Source organism: Coregonus lavaretus (assembly GCF_964263955.1).
Source record: "Coregonus lavaretus genome assembly, contig: HAP1_SCAFFOLD_279, whole genome shotgun sequence".
In the NCBI taxonomy this organism is placed as follows: Eukaryota; Metazoa; Chordata; class Actinopteri; order Salmoniformes; family Salmonidae; genus Coregonus; species Coregonus lavaretus.
This window is the reverse complement of record NW_028161756.1, coordinates 432,118-449,859: the sequence shown is the minus strand read 5'-3', so window position 1 is coordinate 449,859 and position 17,742 is coordinate 432,118. Positions and strand designations below refer to the sequence as shown.

The following is a 17,742-nucleotide window of genomic DNA, read 5'->3' as shown; positions in this document are numbered from 1 at the left end:
GATCTGGGAACAGCAGAGGGATAGTTATTAGTGAAGATCAGCAGGCCGTCCCTCAGGGAGTGATCTGGGAACAGCAGAGGGATAGTTATTAGTGATGATCAGCAGGCCGTCCCACAGGGAGTGATCTGGGAACAGCAGAGGGATAGTTATTAGTGAAGATCAGCAGGCCGTCCCTCAGGGAGTGATCTGGGAACAGCAGAGGGATAGTTATTAGTGAAGATCAGCAGGCCGTCCCTCAGGGAGTGATCTGGGAACAGCAGAGGGATAGTTATTAGTGAAGATCAGCAGGCCGTCCCTCAGGGAGTGATCTGGGAACAGCAGAGGGATAGTTATTAGTGAAGATCAGCAGGCCGTCCCTCAGGGAGTGATCTGGGAACAGCAGAGGGATAGTTATTCGTGAAGATCAGCAGGCCGTCCCTCAGGGAGTGATCTGGGAACAGCAGAGGGATAGTTATTAGTGAAGATCAGTAGGCCGTCCCTCAGGGAGTGATCTGGGAACAGCAGAGGGATAGTTATTAGTGAAGATCAGCAGGCCGTCCCTCAGGGAGTGATCTGGGAACAGCAGAGGGATAGTTATTAGTGAAGATCAGCAGGCCGTCCCTCAGGGAGTGATCTGGGAACAGCAGAGGGATAGTTATTCGTGAAGATCAGCAGGCCGTCCCTCAGGGAGTGATCTGGGAACAGCAGAGGGATAGTTATTCGTGAAGATCAGCAGGCCGTCCCTCAGGGAGTGATCTGGGAACAGCAGAGGGATAGTTATTAGTGAAGATCAGCAGGCCGTCCCTCAGGGAGTGATCTGGGAACAGCAGAGGGATAGTTATTAGTGAAGATCAGCAGGCCGTCCCTCAGGGAGTGATCTGGGAACAGCAGAGGGATAGTTATTCGTGAAGATCAGCAGGCCGTCCCTCAGGGAGTGATCTGGGAACAGCAGAGGGATAGTTATTAGTGAAGATCAGCAGGCCGTCCCTCAGGGAGTGATCTGGGAACAGCAGAGGGATAGTTATTAGTGAAGATCAGCAGGCCCTCCCTCAGGGAGTGATCTGGGAACAGCAGAGGAATAGTTATTAGTGAAGATCAGCAGGCCGTCCCTCAGGGAGTGATCTGGGAACAGCAGAGGGATAGTTATTAGTGAAGATCAGCAGGCCGTCCCTCAGGGAGTGATCTGGGAACAGCAGAGGGATAGTTATTAGTGAAGATCAGCAGGCCGTCCCCCAGGGAGTGATCTGGGAACAGTTATTAGTAAAGAGAACAATACAACTTTATTGTCCATGTTACAACAAATGCGTCTTCTGCCCCAACTCCCCTGACAGCACGCATCACACACAGGTGCAGTCCATTCAGCTCACTGCCCCAACTCCCCCGACAGCACGCATCACACACAGGTGCAGTCCATTCAGCTCACTCTGTGCAGTGTGACGAGTTTGCACATTTGAGACATGCCTGAAACTGCAAACCCAATCGGTGCACAGGGCGAGGTAAAACACCTTACCATATAGACCAGCAGACAGGACTGATCATGAGGGATCCACTTTAAAAGACACTCTACTACACTTGAAAACCAATCAATTAAGCTATAATATATCAGACAGCGGTAGTAACAATCTATAATGGCAGGTAGAGATGGGAAAGGTGTCCAGTGAACAGTACCTATCTATAATGGCAGGTAGAGATGGGAAAGGTGTACAGTGAACAGTACCTATCTGAGCAGGGCCGCTGTCCACACTGCCCCCACTCCCGGACTTGGCACAGTAAGGAGGTCCCCAGCCGTCAATACAGTGGCAGTTCCCCTTGTTATTACACACCTGGGGAAGATATATCAACCAATCAATCAATTAATTAATTAACCAATCAACCAACCAATACAATAGACACTGAGATCTCTCCCCAGAAGAGGCCATCAGAGAGCCTGCAACATGTGATGTGTCCAACCCCTTCTAGAGGACGAGATCTCTCCCCAGAAGTGGCCATCAGATAGTGTCCAACCCCTTCTAGAGGACGAGATCTCTCCCCAGAAGAGGCCATCAGAGAGCCTGCAACATGTGATGTGTCCAACCCCTTCTAGAGGATGACATCTTATCTTACCCCCCGACTGTTACATGTGTTCTTGGCATCACAGTGGAGGTTCACAGGCAGTAGAGCTGAGGCATTCACACACTGGAAGTCAATACAGGCCTGGAAGAAAAAAGATGAGTACTGGGTTTTATCTCTGGATTCAATCAAATGTCCCATAGCAATGTCTACAAAGCATTACTGTCCTCCTAATGCCTCAACACACACCCACACCCTGTGGAAGAAGTGAAATCATCTTAGAAAGATAGGTCGGCAGGTAGCTTAGTGGTTTAGAGCGTTGTGCCAGTAACCGAAAGGTCGCTGGTTCTAATCCCTGAGCCGACTAGGTGAAAAATCTGTCGATGTGCCCTTGAGCAAGGCACTTAACCCTAATTGCTCCTGTAAGTCGCTCTGGATAAGAGTGTCTGCTAAATGACTAAAATGTCAAATGGAAAGATGGAAAAGGGACCCCAAAACCAAAATGACCCATAAGCCTTACCATTCCCTTGGCACAGGGGCTGCCCCGGTGGACATAGGCAGGGTCCAGAACATCAGTGCCAAGGTTAAAGTCTGCGTTGACACATGACGAGCCATCTATAATCTGGTTACTGACGGAGCCTCCAGGAGGGGGCTTGTTGGTGTCTACATTAGTGCACTGCACCTTCCCACACATGGCATTACTGCAGGGAGACAGTGGAGACAGGGACGGCATCAGCAGTAACTCTATACTCAGTCTGGTTCTGGTTCTATACTCAGGCCGTTTCTGGTTCTATACTCAGCCCGTTTCTGGTTCTATACTCAGTCTGGTTCTGGTTCTATACTCAGCCCGTTTCTATTCTCAGTCTGTGTCTGTTTCTATACTCAGTCTGGTTCTGGTTCTATACTCAGTCTGTTTCCGTTTCTATACTCAGCCCGTTTCTGGTTCTATACTCAGTCTGGTTCTGGTTCTATACTCAGCCCGTTTCTGGTTCTATACTCAGTCTGTTTCTGGTTCTATACTCAGCCCGTTTCTGGTTCTATACTCAGTCTGTTTCTGGTTCTATACTCAGCCCGTTTCTGGTTCTATACTCAATTCCTATACTCAGGCCGTTTCTGGTTCAATACTCAGTCTGTGTCTATACTCAGCCCGTTTCCTATACTTGGTCTGTTTCTATACTCAGCCCGTTTACATATTCAGCCCGTTTCTGTTTCTATACTCAGCCCGTTTCCTATACTCAGCCCGTTTCCTATACTCAGCCCGTTTCTGTTTCTGTTCCTATACTCAGCCCGTTTCTGTTTCTGTTCCTATACTCAGCCCGTTTCTGTTTTCTATACTCAGCCCGTTTTCCTATACAATATGACAAATATAAATTCACTAAGACAAAATAAATAAAATATTTCTTATCTTACTTTTAATTATGAATGCTGATAACAAATTCTGAGCACTTACGCCAAGCTACATTTCACATAGTTCCCTGACGATGTCCTTCCACAGTTCCCAAACGTATCCCCCTTTAGATTAGCAGTCTGAAAGCAGACATCTGCTGCCTTTCTTGCACCTGGAAATAAAATAATCAAAATATATAAATTTCAGACTAAGAAATAAAAGTATTAACTGCCAGACACAAGGTGACAGTACTTTCTTGTTCGTTTAAAAAGGCCAATGCAGTCATGTCAGATATACCGGTGTTCATTTTGTACAATAGCCTACCTTCTTCAAAGAGAAATTTGCATTGGTAGTCGTAGGTCTGGCAGCGGCCCTCGTAACAGTACGCTGCGTCATTCTCACAGGGAAGCCCGTCCATGATATAGAAGTCAGAGGGACAGAAGGCTGTGGAGCCGTTGCAGTATTCTGGGAGGTCACATGTGTTGACAGATCCCCTGCACGGTGTCCCTGACACGCTGATCTGAAATTGGAGAGAAATTAGGCCGGAGAAACGTTATTAATCATTTTTCAAAAATCGGTTGACGGATCCATCATTGCATTAAAAAGTTGCAACCTCCCAAACATTTCTGACAAACAGCGCAACACAATCCTAGGCCCTCCCCCCCCCCCCCCAACAACAAACGACTCTAATTGAAAATCATTGATTTGCTGTCCGGTTTGGGAGCATCCTAATCCATACAGTTTAGAAGACAGACAGCAGCCGACTAACCTTGCAGTCCTTGCAGCAGCTTCCCTGAGCGCAGGCCGATCCCCAGGTCAACTTACAGGTGGCCGCGTCACAGCACTTATTGGTACACTCCTGCAACATCGGCAAGATTAGCAAATTCAGGCATGACACGCCAACAACTAATTCTGAACCTACACATCCATGCATAACTGACCAAATTATAAAACAAATCCTTAAAGTGAGTGTGGAAGAGCTGAAAAAAAAAATGATTGTTGTCTATCAACAATGATAAAGCTACCTGGGTCTGACATCTTGGATGGAAAATTACTGAGGATGATAGCGGACGATATTGCCACTCCTATTTGCCATCTCTTCAATCTAAGCCTGCAGGAAAGTGTGTGCCCTCAGGCCTGGAGGGAAGCGAAAGTAATTCCACTACCCAAGAATAGCAAAGCAACCTTTACCGGCTCAAACAGCCAACCAATCAGCCTGTTACCAACCCTTAGTAAAGGGGCCATTTCTTTGGGGGACCAGATACAATGCTATTTCACAGTAAGCAAGTTAACAGACTTCCAGCACGATAATAGGGAAGGACATTCAACAAGCACAACATTGACTGATGACTGGCTGAGAGATATTGATGATAAAAAGATTGTGGGAGCTGTTCTGTTAGTCTTCAGTGCAGCTTCTGACATTATCAATCATAATCTGCTGATGGAAAAACTTGTTATGGCTTTACATCCCCTGCTATATCGTGGATCGAGAGCTACTGGTCTAACAGAACACAGAGGGTGTTCTTTAATGGAAGCCTCTCCAAGCCTCTCCAACAAAATCCAGGTAGAGTCAGGCATTCCCCAGGGCAGCTGTCTAGGCCCCTTACTTTTTTCAATCTTTACTAATGACCTGCCACTTGCTCTGAGTAAAGCCTGTGTGTCTATGTATGCTGATGACTCAATATTATACACGTCAGCTACCATAGCAAGTGAAATCACTGCAACACTTAAAGAGCTGCAGTCAGTTTAAGAATGGGTGGCAAGAAATAAGCTGGTCCTAAATATTTAAAAAACTAAAAGCATTGTATTTGGCACCAATCATTCACTAAACCTCAACTAAATCCTGTAATGAATAATGTGGAATTTGAGCAAGCTGAGGAGACTAAACTGCATGAAGTAACCCTGGGTTGTAAAATGTAATTGTCAAAACATATTGATGAAACAGTAGCTAAGACGTCCATAATAAAAGCGCTGCTCTGCTTTCTTGACATTGCTATCAACAAGGCAGGTCCTACAGGCCCTAGTTTAGTTGCACCTGGACTACTGTTCAGTCGTGTGGTCAGGTGGCACCAAGAGGGACTTGGGAAATTACAATTGGCTCAGAACAGGGCAGCACGGCTGGCCCTTAAATTACACGGAGAGCTAACATTATTAATATGCATGTCAATCTCTCCTGGCTCAAAGTAGAGGAGAGATTCACTTCATCACTACTTGTATTTGTGAGAAGTATTTGACATGCTGAATGCACCGAGCGGTCTGTTTGAACTACTGGCACACAGCTCGGACACCCATGCATACCCCACAAGACATGCCACCAGAGGTCTCTTCACAGTCCCCAAGTCCAGAACAGACTATGGGAGGCGCACAGTACTACATAGAGCCATGACTACAGGGAACTCTATTCCACATCAAGTAACTGATGCAAGCAGTAGAATCAGATATTTTTTTAAAAACCAGATAAAACTACACCTTATGGAACAGCCGGGACTGTGAAGAGACACACACACAGACACAGACACACATAAGACACGTACACAAGGATAGATATGTGATAGAGTAGTGGCCTGAGGGAACACACTTAATGTGTTGTGAAATCGGTTGTAATTGTATATAACTGCCTTCATTTTGTTGGACCAAGTACAGTAGCTGCTGCCTTGGCAGGAACTAATGGGGATCCATAATAAACCCCAGGAAGAGTAGCTGCTGCCTTGGCAGGAACTAATGGGGATCCATAATAAACCCCAGGAAGAGTAGCTGCTGCCTTGGCAGGAACTAATGGGGATCCATAATAAACCCCAGGAAGAGTAGCTGCTGCCTTGGCAGGAACTAATGGGGATCCATAATAAACCCCAGGAAGAGTAGCTGCTGCCTTGGCAGGAACTAATGGGGATCCATAATAAACCCCAGGAAGAGTAGCTGCTGCCTTGGCAGGAACTAATGGGGATCCATAATAAACCCCAGGAAGAGTAGCCGCTGCCTTGGCAGGAACTAATGGGGATCCATAATAAACCCCAGGAAGAGTAGCCGCTGCCTTGGCAGGAACTAATGGGGATCCATAATAAACCCCAGGAAGAGTAGCCGCTGCCTTGGCAGGAACTAATGGGGATCCATAATAAACCCCAGGAAGAGTAGCTGCTGCCTTGGCAGGAACTAATGGGGATCCATAATAAACCCCAGGAAGAGTAGCTGCTGCCTTGGCAGGAACTAATGGGGATCCATAATAAACCCCAGGAAGAGTAGCTGCTGCCTTGGCAGGAACTAATGGGGATCCATAATAAACCCCAGGAAGAGTAGCTGCTGCCTTGGCAGGAACTAATGGGGATCCATAATAAACCCCAGGAAGAGTAGCTGCTGCCTTGGCAGGAACTAATGGGGATCCATAATAAACCCCAGGAAGAGTAGCTGCTGCCTTGACTCCAGTATCTATGCTGCAATAGTCTATGTGCCGGGGGGCTGGGGTCAGTCTGTTATATCTGGTGTTATTCTCCTGTCTTATCTGGTGTCCTGTGTGAATTTAAGTATGATCCCTCTAATTCTCTCTCTCCCCCTCCCGGAGGACCTGAGCCCTAGGACCATGCCTCAGGACTACCTGGCCTGATGACTCCTGGCTGTCCCCAGTCCACCTGGTCGTGCTGCTGCTCCAGTTTCAACTGTTCTGCCTGCGACTATGGAACCCTGACCTGTTCACTGGACGTGGTACCTTGTCCCAGACCTGCCGTTTTCAACTCCCTCTCTCTACCGCACCTGCTATTTCAACCTCTAAATGCCCGGCTATGAAAAGCCAAGTGACATTTACTCCTGAGGTACTGACCTGTTGCAACCTCTACATTTGACATTTTAGTCATTTAGCAGACGCTCTTATCCAGACCGACTTACAGTTAGTGAGTGCAATTATTTATTTATTTTTCATACTGGTCCCCCGTGGGAATCGAACCCACAACCCTGGCGTTGCAAGCGCCATGCTCTACCAACTGAGCTACACAGGACTACAACCACTGTGATTATTATTTTACCCTGCTGGTCATCTATGAAGAGTAGCTGCTGCCTTGGCAGGAACTAATGGGGATCCATAATAAACCCCAGGAAGAGTAGCTGCTGCCTTGGCAGGAACTAATGGGGATCCATAATAAACCCCAGGAAGAGTAGCTGCTGCCTTGGCAGGAACTAATGGGGATCCATAATAAACCCCAGGAAGAGTAGCTGCTGCCTTGGCAGGAACTAATGGGGATCCATAATAAACCCCAGGAAGAGTAGCTGCTGCCTTGGCAGGAACTAATGGGGATCCATAATAAACCCCAGGAAGAGTAGCTGCTGCCTTGGCAGGAACTAATGGGGATCCTTAATAAACCCCAGGAAGAGTAGCTGCTGCCTTGGCAGGAACTAATGGGGATCTATAATGAATCCAAAACACCAAACAACACTCAGCCAAAGCTCCCATTAACACAACAGCTTCGTAATAATATAAAGCAATTAATCATGAATCAATTATACATATCAATCAATGTGTCAATGAATCAACAAATCAAGCATTATAGAAAGCCATTCAATAGGTAACTTATTCCCACTAGTATGGTGAGGCACCATGGCCTATTGTTATTGTTGACAGACAGGTAGTCAGACAGACAGGCAGACAGACAGACAGACAGGCAGACAGACAGACAGGCAGACAGACAGACAGAGACAGAGGCAGACAGACAGGTAGTCAGACAGACAGGCAGACAGACAGGCAGACAGACAGGCAGACAGACAGAGACAGACAGGCAGACAGACAGACAGGTAGTCAGACAGACAGACAGGCAGACAGACAGAGACAGACAGGCAGACAGACAGACAGGTAGTCAGACAGACAGACAGAGACAGACAGACAGACAGAGACAGACAGACAGACAGACAGAGACAGACAGACAGACAGACAGACAGAGACAGACAGGCAGACAGACAGAGACAGACAGTACCTGGGGTGTTCCACAGTCGCACGCCTCTCCTTCCTCCAACATGCCGTTGCCACACTTAGCAACAGAGATGACGTTTGACTGGGAGGGCTGGTTCAGCAGACACATCCCTCCGCCACGCAGGACCAGACGCTCAAAGTCAGAGGCACTACAGCCACTGAAGAGGGTGGATCCACTGGGAGGAGAAGACATCTAACAATGCTGTACATGCATACTATAGAAATGGAATCATTCAATCATTTACAAAATCAATGGCTTTATTTCTATCAGACATCCACTTATCAATTTGACCAACAGTATGTGGACACCCGCTCGTCAAACATCTCATTCCAGAATCATGGGCATTAATATGGAGTTGGTCCCCCCTTTGCTGCTATAACAGCCTCCACTCTTCTGCTTTCCACTAGATGTTGGAACATTACTGCAGGGACTTGCTTCCATTCAGCCACAAGAGCATTAGTGAGGTCGGGCACTGATGTTGGGCGTTTAGGCCTGGCTCGCAGTCGGCGTTCCAATTCATTCCAAAGGTGTTCAATGGGGTTGAGGTCAGGGCTCTGTGCAGGCCAGTCAAGTTCTTCCACACCGATCTCGACAAACCATTTCTGTATGGACCTCGGTTTGTGCACAGGGGCATTGTCATGCTGAAACAGGAAAGGGCCTTCCCCAAACTGTTGCCACAAAGTTGGAAGCACAGAATCATCTAGAATGTCATTGTATGATGTAGTGTAAAGATTTCCCTTCACTGGAACTAAGGGGCCCGAACCATGAAAAACATCCCCAGACCATTATTCCCCCTCCACCAAACTTTACAGTTGGCACTATGCATTGGGGCAGGTAGCGTTCTCCTGGCATCCGCCAAACCCAGCTTGGTCCGTCGGACTGCCAGATGGTGAAGCGTTTCCACTGCTCCAATCCAAGGGCAGCGAGCTTTACACAACTCCAGCCGACGCTTGGCATCGCGCATGGTGATCTTAGACTTGTGTGCGCCTGCTCGGCCATGGAAACCCATTTCATGGAGCTCCCAACGAACAGTTCTTGTGCTGACGTTGCTTCCAGAGGCCGTTTGGAACTCGGTAGTGAGTGTTGCAACCGAGGACAGACAATTGAATTATGCTATGCGCTTCAGCTCTCGGCGGTCTCGTTCTGTGAGCTTGTGTGGCCTACCACTTCGCGGTTGAGCCGTTGTTGCTCCTAAACGTTTCCACTTCACAATAACAGCACTTAAAGCTGACTAGGGCAGCTCTAGCAGGGCAGAATGTTGACAAACTGACATGCCGGAAAGGTAGCATCCTATGACAGTGCCACGTTGAAAGTCACTGAGCTCTTCAGTAAGGCCATTCTACTGCCATTGTTTGTCTATGGAGATTGCATAGCTGTGTGATCGATTTTATACACCTTTCAGCCACACCCGTTGCTGACATAGCCAAATCCACTAATTTGAAGGGGTGTCCACATACCTTTGTGTATACATACACTACCAGTCAAAAGTTTGGATACACCTACTCATTCAAGGGTTTTTCTTTATTTTCTACATTGTAGACTAATAGTGAAGACCTCAAAACTATGAAATAACACATGGAATCATGTAGTAACCAAAAAAGTGTTAAACAAATGAAAAGAGATTTTATATTTGAGATTCTTCAAATAGCCACCATTTTGCCTTGATGACAGCTTTGCACACTCTTGGCATTCTCTCAACCAGCTTCATGAGGTAGTCACCTGGAATGCATTTCAATTAACAGGTGTGCCTTCTTAAAAGTTCATTTGTGGAATTCCTTTCCTTCTTAATGCGTTTGAGCCAATCAATTGTGTTGTGACAAGGTAGGGGGGTATACAGAAGATAGCCCTATTTGGTAAAAGACCAAGTCCATATTATGGCAAGAACAGCTCAAATAAGCAAAGAGAAACAACAGTCCATCATTACTTTAAGACATGAAGGTCAGTCAATGTGGAAAATGTCAAGAACTTTGAAAGTTTCTTCAAGTGCAGTCGCTAAAACCATCAAGCGCTATGATGAAACTGGCTCTCATGAGGACCGCCACAGGAAAGGAAGACCCAGAGTTACCTCTGCTGCAGAGGATAAGTTAATTAGAGTTACCAGCCTCAGAAATTGCAGCCCAAATAAATGCTTCACAGATTTAAAGTCCCAGACAAATGTCAACATCAACTGTTCAGAGGGGACTGTGTGAATCAGGCCTTCATGGTTGAATTGCTGCAAAGAAACCACTACTACAGGACACCAATAAGAAGAGACTTGCTTGGGCCAAGAAACACGAGCAATGGACATTAGACCAGTGGAAATGTGTCCTTTGGTCTAGAGTCAAAATTTGAGATTTTTTGTTCCAACCGCTGTGTCTTTGTGAGACGCGGTGTGGGTGAACGGATGATCTCTGCATGTGTATTTCCCACCGTAAACCATGGAGGAGGTGGTGTTATGGTGTGGGGGTGCTTTGCTGGTGACACCGTCTGTGATTTATTTAGAATTCAAGGCACACTTAACCAGCATGGCTACCACAGCATTCTGCAGCGATACGCCATCCCATCTGGTTTGGGCTTAGTGGGACTATCATTTGTTTTTCAACAGGACAATGACCCAACACACCTCCAGGCTGTGTAAGGGCTATTTGACGAAGAAGGAGAGTGATGGAGTGCTGCATCAGATGACCTGGCCTCCACAATCCCCCGACCTCAACCCAATTGAGATGGTTTGGGATGAGTCGGACCGCAGAGTGAAGGAAAAGCAGCCAACAAGTGCTCAGCATATGTGGGAACTCCTTCAAGGCTGTTGGAAAAACATTCCAGGTGAAGTTCGGGCTCTGTCGTAGCCGGCCGCGACCGGGAGACCCATGGGGCGGCGCACAATTGGCCCAGCGTCGTCCAGGGTAGGGGAGGGAATGGCCGGCAGGGATGTAGCTCAGTTGGTAGAGCATGGTGTTTGCAACGCCAGGGTTGTGGGTTCGATTCCCACGGGGGGGCCAGTATGAAAAAAATCATGTATGCACTCACTAACTGACTAAAAATGTAAATGTAAAAAAAAAGTTGGTTGAGAGAATGCCAAGAGTGTGCAAAGGGTGGCTATTTGAAGAATCTGAAATATATATATATTTTAAATTGTTAACACTTTTTTGGTTACTACATGATTCCATGTGTTATTTCATAGTTGAGGTCTTCACTACTATTCTACAATGTAAAAAAAAAATAAAAATAAAGAAAAACCCTTGAATGAGTAGGTGTGTCCAAACAGTGTTGACCAATACAGTGGCAACTTCACATCTAATATAGTTCAACAAACAGGTTGAATAGCAGATGGCCTCTTAAAAAGACAATGCAAAGGGGGAAAAAAAAGGGGTCAAATAAAAGGAGAACGTTGGTTTAGTGTGTGGTGATGACAGGACTTTACTTACGATGCCGTGGCAGCCATGACACAGCTCCCTCCATTACAGGTGCAGCGGCCGTCATCGTGATTCATGCCCAGGTTGTGGCCCATCTCGTGGGCCACTACGGTGGAGACGTAGCCCAGATTGTCGCCACCATACTGGAGAAAACATTCAGTGGAAGACACACACGCGCGCTGCTCATATAGGTTTCATATTTGGAATCGTTCAAAGTGTATAAGAAGAAATTATGATTTAAACCAAAAGCACAAAAAGGAGTTTAAAATACTCTGAGTACCATAACGACAAACAGGAGCCTTTGGAACCTGGTATTACACAGAGCGCTGCACATTACAATACAAAGGAGAATCTGTGGAATGCCACAGACGCTGTGCTTCGTCACTGTGGACTGGTCTGTGGAATGCCACAGACGCTGTTCTTCGTCACTGTGGACTGGTCTGTGGAATGCCACAGACGCTGTGCTTCGTCACTGTGGACTGGTCTGTGGAATGCCACAGACGCTGTTCTTCGTCACTGTGGACTGGTCTGTGGAGTGCCACAGACGCTGTTCTTCGTCACTGTGGACTGGTCTGTGGAATGCCACAGACGCTGTTCTTCGTCACTGTGGACTGGTCTGTGGAATGCCACAGACGCTGTGCTTCGTCACTGTGGACTGGTCTGTGGAATGCCACAGACGCTGTGCTTCGTCACTGTGGACTGGTCTGTGGAGTGCCACAGACGCTGTGCTTCGTCACTGTGGACTGGTCTGTGGAGTGCCACAGACGCTGTTCTTCGTCACTGTGGACTGGTCTGTGGAATGCCACAGACGCTGTTCTTCGTCACTGTGGACTGGTCTTGCCTGTTACATCTGTGTAGCCGTTTGACTCCTGTGTTATTCATGAGCAGCGTCCCAAATGATACCCTATTGCTTTTATAGTGCACTACTTTAGATCAAGGCTCTGGTCAAAAGTAGTGTCATTAAAAGGGAATATGGGTGTCATTTGGGAAGCAGCCATGGTGTGTCTGAGAACAAACTGCACTATTGTCTTCCGACATCAGAGTGACTCATGAATAATCTAGACCTATCAGGTGGCTGACATGACCTCACAATGCTAACAACCACAACGTCAGATGGTACTAGCTGGCTAGCTGTTACAAGGATTAGTCTGCTAGGTGTTAGGGTCCTGTCTCTGGCTAGCTGTTACAAGGATTAGTCTGCTAGGTGTTAGGGTCCTGTCTCTGGCTAGCTGTTACAAGGATTAGTCTGCTAGGTGTTAGGGTCCTGTCTCTGGCTCGGTGTTACAAGGATTAGTCTGCTAGGTGTTAGGGTCCTGTCTCTGGCTAGCTGTTACAAGGATTAGTCTGCTAGGTGTTAGGGTCCTGTCTCTGGCTAGCTGTTACAAGGATTAGTCTGCTAGGTGTTAGGGTCCTGTCTCTGGCTAGCTGTTACAAGGATTAGTCTGCTAGGTGTTAGGGTCCTGTCTCTGGCTAGCTGTTACAAGGATTAGTCTGCTAGGTGTTAGGGTCCTGTCTCTGGCTAGCTGTTACAAGGATTAGTCTGCTAGGTGTTAGTCTGCTAGGTGTTAGGGTCCTGTCTCTGGCTCTGGCTCGGTGTTACAAGGATTAGTCTGCTAGGTGTTAGGGTCCTGTCTCTGGCTAGCTGTTACAAGGATTAGTCTGCTAGGTGTTAGGGTCCTGTCTCTGGCTAGCTGTTACAATGATTAGTCTGCTAGGTGTTAGGGTCCTGTCTCTGGCTAGCTGTTACAAGGATTAGTCTGCTAGGTGTTAGGGTCCTGTCTCTGGCTCGGTGTTACAAGGATTAGTCTGCTAGGTGTTAGGGTCCTGTCTCTGGCTAGCTGTTACAAGGATTAGTCTGCTAGGTGTTAGGGTCCTGTCTCTGGCTAGCTGTTACAAGGATTAGTCTGCTAGATGTTAGGGTCCTGTCTCTGGCTAGCTGTTACAAGGATTAGTCTGCTAGGTGTTAGGGTCCTGTCTCTGGCTAGCTGTTACAAGGATTAGTCTGCTAGGTGTTAGGGTCCTGTCTCTGGCTAGCTGTTACAAGGATTAGTCTGCTAGGTGTTAGGGTCCTGTCTCTGGCTAGCTGTTACAAGGATTAGTCTGCTAGGTGTTAGGGTCCTGTCTCTGGCTCGGTGTTACAAGGATTAGTCTGCTAGGTGTTAGGGTCCTGTCTCTGGCTAGCTGTTACAAGGATTAGTCTGCTAGGTGTTAGGGTCCTGTCTCTGGCTCGGTGTTACAAGGATTAGTCTGCTAGGTGTTAGGGTCCTGTCTCTGGCTAGCTGTTACAAGGATTAGTCTGCTAGGTGTTAGGGTCCTGTCTCTGGCTAGCTGTTACAAGGATTAGTCTGCTAGGTGTTAGGGTCCTGTCTCTGGCTAGCTGTTACAAGGATTAGTCTGCTAGGTGTTAGGGTCCTGTCTCTGGCTAGCTGTTACAAGGATTAGTCTGCTAGGTGTTAGGGTCCTGTCTCTGGCTAGCTGTTACAAGGATTAGTCTGCTAGGTGTTAGGGTCCTGTCTCTGGCTAGCTGTTACAAGGATTAGTCTGCTAGGTGTTAGGGTCCTGTCTCTGGCTAGCTGTTACAAGGATTAGTCTGCTAGGTGTTAGGGTCCTGTCTCTGGCTCGGTGTTACAAGGATTAGTCTGCTAGGTGTTAGGGTCCTGTCTCTGGCTAGCTGTTACAAGGATTAGTCTGCTAGGTGTTAGTCTGCTAGGTGTTAGGGTCCTGTCTCTGGCTCGGTGTTACAAGGATTAGTCTGCTAGGTGTTAGGGTCCTGTCTCTGGCTAGCTGTTACAAGGATTAGTCTGCTAGGTGTTAGTCTGCTAGGTGTTAGGGTCCTGTCTCTGGCTAGCTGTTACAAGGATTAGTCTGCTAGGTGTTAGGGTCCTGTCTCTGGCTAGCTGTTACAAGGATTAGTCTGCTAGGTGTTAGGGTCCTGTCTCTGGCTAGCTGTTACAAGGATTAGTATGCTAGGTGTTAGGGTCCTGTCTCTGGCTAGCTGTTACAAGGATTAGTCTGCTAGGTGTTAGGGTCCTGTCTCTGGCTAGCTGTTACAAGGATTAGTCTGCTAGGTGTTAGGGTCCTGTCTCTGGCTAGCTGTTACAAGGATTAGTCTGCTAGGTGTTAGGGTCCTGTCTCTGGCTAGCTGTTACAAGGATTAGTCTGCTAGGTGTTAGGGTCCTGTCTCTGGCTAGCTGTTACAAGGATTAGTCTGCTAGGTGTTAGGGTCCTGTCTCTGGCTAGCTGTTACAAGGATTAGTCTGCTAGGTGTTAGGGTCCTGTCTCTGGCTCGGTGTTACAAGGATTAGTCTGCTAGGTGTTAGGGTCCTGTCTCTGGCTAGCTGTTACAAGGATTAGTCTGCTAGGTGTTAGGGTCCTGTCTCTGGCTAGCTGTTACAAGGATTAGTCTGCTAGGTGTTAGGGTCCTGTCTCTGGCTCGGTGTTACAAGGATTAGTCTGCTAGATGTTAGGGTCCTGTCTCTGGCTAGCTGTTACAAGGATTAGTCTGCTAGGTGTTAGGGTCCTGTCTCTGGCTCGGTGTTACAAGGATTAGTCTGCTAGGTGTTAGGGTCCTGTCTCTGGCTAGCTGTTACAAGGATTAGTCTGCTAGGTGTTAGGGTCCTGTCTCTGGCTAGCTGTTACAAGGATTAGTCTGCTAGGTGTTAGGGTCCTGTCTCTGGCTAGCTGTTACAAGGATTAGTCTGCTAGGTGTTAGGGTCCTGTCTCTGGCTCGGTGTTACAAGGATTAGTCTGCTAGGTGTTAGGGTCCTGTCTCTGGCTAGCTGTTACAAGGATTAGTCTGCTAGGTGTTAGGGTCCTGTCTCTGGCTAGCTGTTACAAGGATTAGTCTGCTAGGTGTTAGGGTCCTGTCTCTGGCTAGCTGTTACAAGGATTAGTCTGCTAGGTGTTAGGGTCCTGTCTCTGGCTAGCTGTTACAAGGATTAGTCTGCTAGGTGTTAGGGTCCTGTCTCTGGCTAGCTGTTACAAGGATTAGTCTGCTAGGTGTTAGGGTCCTGTCTCTGGCTTGGTGTTACAAGGATTAGTCTGCTAGGTGTTAGGGTCCTGTCTCTGGCTAGCTGTTACAAGGATTAGTCTGCTAGGTGTTAGGGTCCTGTCTCTGGCTAGCTGTTACAAGGATTAGTCTGCTAGGTGTTAGGGTCCTGTCTCTGGCTCGGTGTTACAAGGATTAGTCTGCTAGGTGTTAGGGTCCTGTCTCTGGCTAGCTGTTACAAGGATTAGTCTGCTAGGTGTTAGGGTCCTGTCTCTGGCTAGCTGTTACAAGGATTAGTCTGCTAGGTGTTAGGGTCCTGTCTCTGGCTCGGTGTTACAAGGATTAGTCTGCTAGGTGTTAGGGTCCTGTCTCTGGCTAGCTGTTACAAGGATTAGTCTGCTAGGTGTTAGGGTCCTGTCTCTGGCTCGGTGTTACAAGGATTAGTCTGCTAGGTGTTAGGGTCCTGTCTCTGGCTAGCTGTTACAAGGATTAGTCTGCTAGGTGTTAGGGTCCTGTCTCTGGCTAGCTGTTACAAGGATTAGTCTGCTAGGTGTTAGGGTCCTGTCTCTGGCTCGGTGTTACAAGGATTAGTCTGCTAGGTGTTAGGGTCCTGTCTCTGGCTAGCTGTTACAAGGATTAGTCTGCTAGGTGTTAGGGTCCTGTCTCTGGCTAGCTGTTACAAGGATTAGTCTGCTAGGTGTTAGGGTCCTGTCTCTGGCTAGCTGTTACAAGGATTAGTCTGCTAGGTGTTAGGGTCCTGTCTCTGGCTCGGTGTTACAAGGATTAGTCTGCTAGGTGTTAGGGTCCTGTCTCTGGCTAGCTGTTACAAGGATTAGTCTGCTAGGTGTTAGGGTCCTGTCTCTGGCTAGCTGTTACAAGGATTAGTCTGCTAGGTGTTAGGGTCCTGTCTCTGGCTCGGTGTTACAAGGATTAGTCTGCTAGGTGTTAGGGTCCTGTCTCTGGCTAGCTGTTACAAGGATTAGTCTGCTAGGTGTTAGGGTCCTGTCTCTGGCTAGCTGTTACAAGGATTAGTCTGCTAGGTGTTAGGGTCCTGTCTCTGGCTCGGTGTTACAAGGATTAGTCTGCTAGGTGTTAGGGTCCTGTCTCTGGCTAGCTGTTACAAGGATTAGTCTGCTAGGTGTTAGGGTCCTGTCTCTGGCTAGCTGTTACAAGGATTAGTCTGCTAGGTGTTAGGGTCCTGTCTCTGGCTAGCTGTTACAAGGATTAGTCTGCTAGGTGTTAGGGTCCTGTCTCTGGCTAGCTGTTACAAGGATTAGTCTGCTAGGTGTTAGGGTCCTGTCTCTGGCTAGCTGTTACAAGGATTAGTCTGCTAGGTGTTAGGGTCCTGTCTCTGGCTAGCTGTTACAAGGATTAGTCTGCTAGGTGTTAGGGTCCTGTCTCTGGCTAGCTGTTACAAGGATTAGTCTGCTAGGTGTTAGTCTGCTAGGTGTTAGTCTGCTAGGTGTTAGGACAAAACCACTACGCCACAAAGGAAGCCTTTTCATTGGTTTCTTTGGACTACAGTAATTTCAATGTAAACTTAGATTAAAAATACCATTAAAAAGACTGCATGGGAGCTTTAAACTCAAACTACCTGCGGGGGCTGCATTGAATGGGCGTATCCGTCCCACGGGCATCGAGTTTGAAACATGCTTTTGAGGAGACCGGTTTTCAGGATGTCTCATGGTCTGACAAACACCACTCTTGCTCAGTCACCTTTCACCTCGGATGTGGAAGTGCAACATCGGTGGATGTGGTGGATCAAGATGCATCCAATGCAAAAAACACAGATATCTCTATCTTAAACTGACACGTTTCTATGGGGATTTTTTATTATTACGCTAATTGAGTTTCCGTAGGGACATCGACCTTAGGGGGTTAAACTCAAACTACCCGCGGGCTGCATTGAATGGGCGTATCCAGCCCGCGGGCCTCGAGTTTTGAAACATGCTTTATGTGTTAGTCTGATACAAGGGTAAGTTGTACTGTCTACTA

The 17,742-nt window shown here is 47.5% G+C and overlaps 1 protein-coding gene and 1 long non-coding RNA gene across 9 annotated transcripts in view; one reads left to right on the top strand and one right to left on the bottom strand.

Moving 5' to 3' along the window:
- LOC311120162 (disintegrin and metalloproteinase domain-containing protein 9-like) overlaps window positions 1–17,742 on the bottom strand; it is a 40,366-nt gene that overhangs the window by 8,232 nt on the left and 14,392 nt on the right. For 2 of the 3 annotated variants that reach the window (XM_084194778.1, XM_084194779.1), the window contains exons 11-18: window positions 11,772–11,902; window positions 8,371–8,542; window positions 4,185–4,274; window positions 3,740–3,935; window positions 3,479–3,587; window positions 2,549–2,729; window positions 2,083–2,172; window positions 1,697–1,802 (exon numbers count right to left, since the gene is read on the bottom strand). In XM_084194778.1, the coding sequence (XP_084050904.1) occupies window positions 1,697–1,802; window positions 2,083–2,172; window positions 2,549–2,729; window positions 3,479–3,587; window positions 3,740–3,935; window positions 4,185–4,274; window positions 8,371–8,542; window positions 11,772–11,902 (1,075 nt within the window). Of the gene's footprint in view, window positions 1–1,049; window positions 1,163–1,696; window positions 1,803–2,082; window positions 2,173–2,548; window positions 2,730–3,478; window positions 3,588–3,739; window positions 3,936–4,184; window positions 4,275–8,370; window positions 8,543–11,771; window positions 11,903–17,742 lie in introns of those variants that run through there. The other variant, XM_084194780.1, reaches the window with a different exon arrangement.
- Window positions 12,480–17,723, top strand: LOC311120163. Of its 6 annotated transcripts, none has more exons than XR_014612126.1 (3): window positions 12,480–13,061; window positions 13,524–15,072; window positions 15,269–17,723. It is a non-coding gene; the product is annotated as an uncharacterized lncRNA (long non-coding RNA). The 6 variants fall into 6 exon arrangements; XR_014612127.1 differs by lacking the exon at window positions 12,480–13,061 and having other exon boundaries at window positions 13,351–13,915; window positions 13,965–15,072; XR_014612128.1 differs by lacking the exon at window positions 12,480–13,061 and having other exon boundaries at window positions 13,351–14,405; window positions 14,470–15,072.